At 57.4% G+C, this 476-nt stretch overlaps 1 protein-coding gene across 1 annotated transcript in view; it reads left to right on the top strand.

The window, feature by feature from the left end:
- EMH_0027650 (uncharacterized protein) overlaps positions 1–476 on the top strand; it is a gene marked incomplete at both ends in the record, with an annotated part of 1,483 nt that overhangs the window by 449 nt on the left and 558 nt on the right. Inside the window, one exon of the mRNA XM_013494056.1 lies at positions 3–129. Coding sequence (XP_013349510.1) covers positions 3–129 — 127 coding nt within the window. The remainder of the gene's footprint in view (positions 1–2; positions 130–476) is intronic.

The following is a 476-nucleotide window of genomic DNA, read 5'->3' as shown; positions in this document are numbered from 1 at the left end:
CAGGAACAGCAGCAGCAGCAGCAGCAGCAGGAGGAGGAGCGGCAGCAGCAGCAGGAACAGCAGGGGGAGGAGCAGCAGCAGGAGCAGCAGCAGCAGGAGCAGCAGCAGGAACAGCAGGAGAAGGAGGAGGTGTATGGTGTTTAGGGTTTAGGGTTTAGGGTTTATAAGCGAAGCGGGAGAGAGACAGAGACAGCTGCCACCGATACAGCATGCAGACAGACACGCTGCACAGAGGAGACAAAGAAAGGTGTCTATACACACCACACAAGCAGCAGCAGCAGCAGCAGCAGCAGCAAGAACAGCAGCACCAGAGGCAGCAGCAGCAGCAGAAGCACGAACAGTAGCTGCCGATGCAGCAGCAGCATCAGCAGGAACAGTAGCAACAGATGCAGCAGCAGCAGCAGGAACAGTAGCAACAGATGCAGCAGCAGCAGCAGCAGCAGGAACAGTAGCAGCAGCAGCAGCAACAGCAACAG

The sequence above is a fragment of the Eimeria mitis genome, genomic scaffold (genome assembly GCF_000499745.2).
Source record: "Eimeria mitis Houghton genomic scaffold, Emh_scaff1018, whole genome shotgun sequence".
In the NCBI taxonomy this organism is placed as follows: domain Eukaryota; phylum Apicomplexa; class Conoidasida; order Eucoccidiorida; family Eimeriidae; genus Eimeria; species Eimeria mitis.
This window is presented reverse-complemented; position numbering and strand designations above follow the sequence as displayed.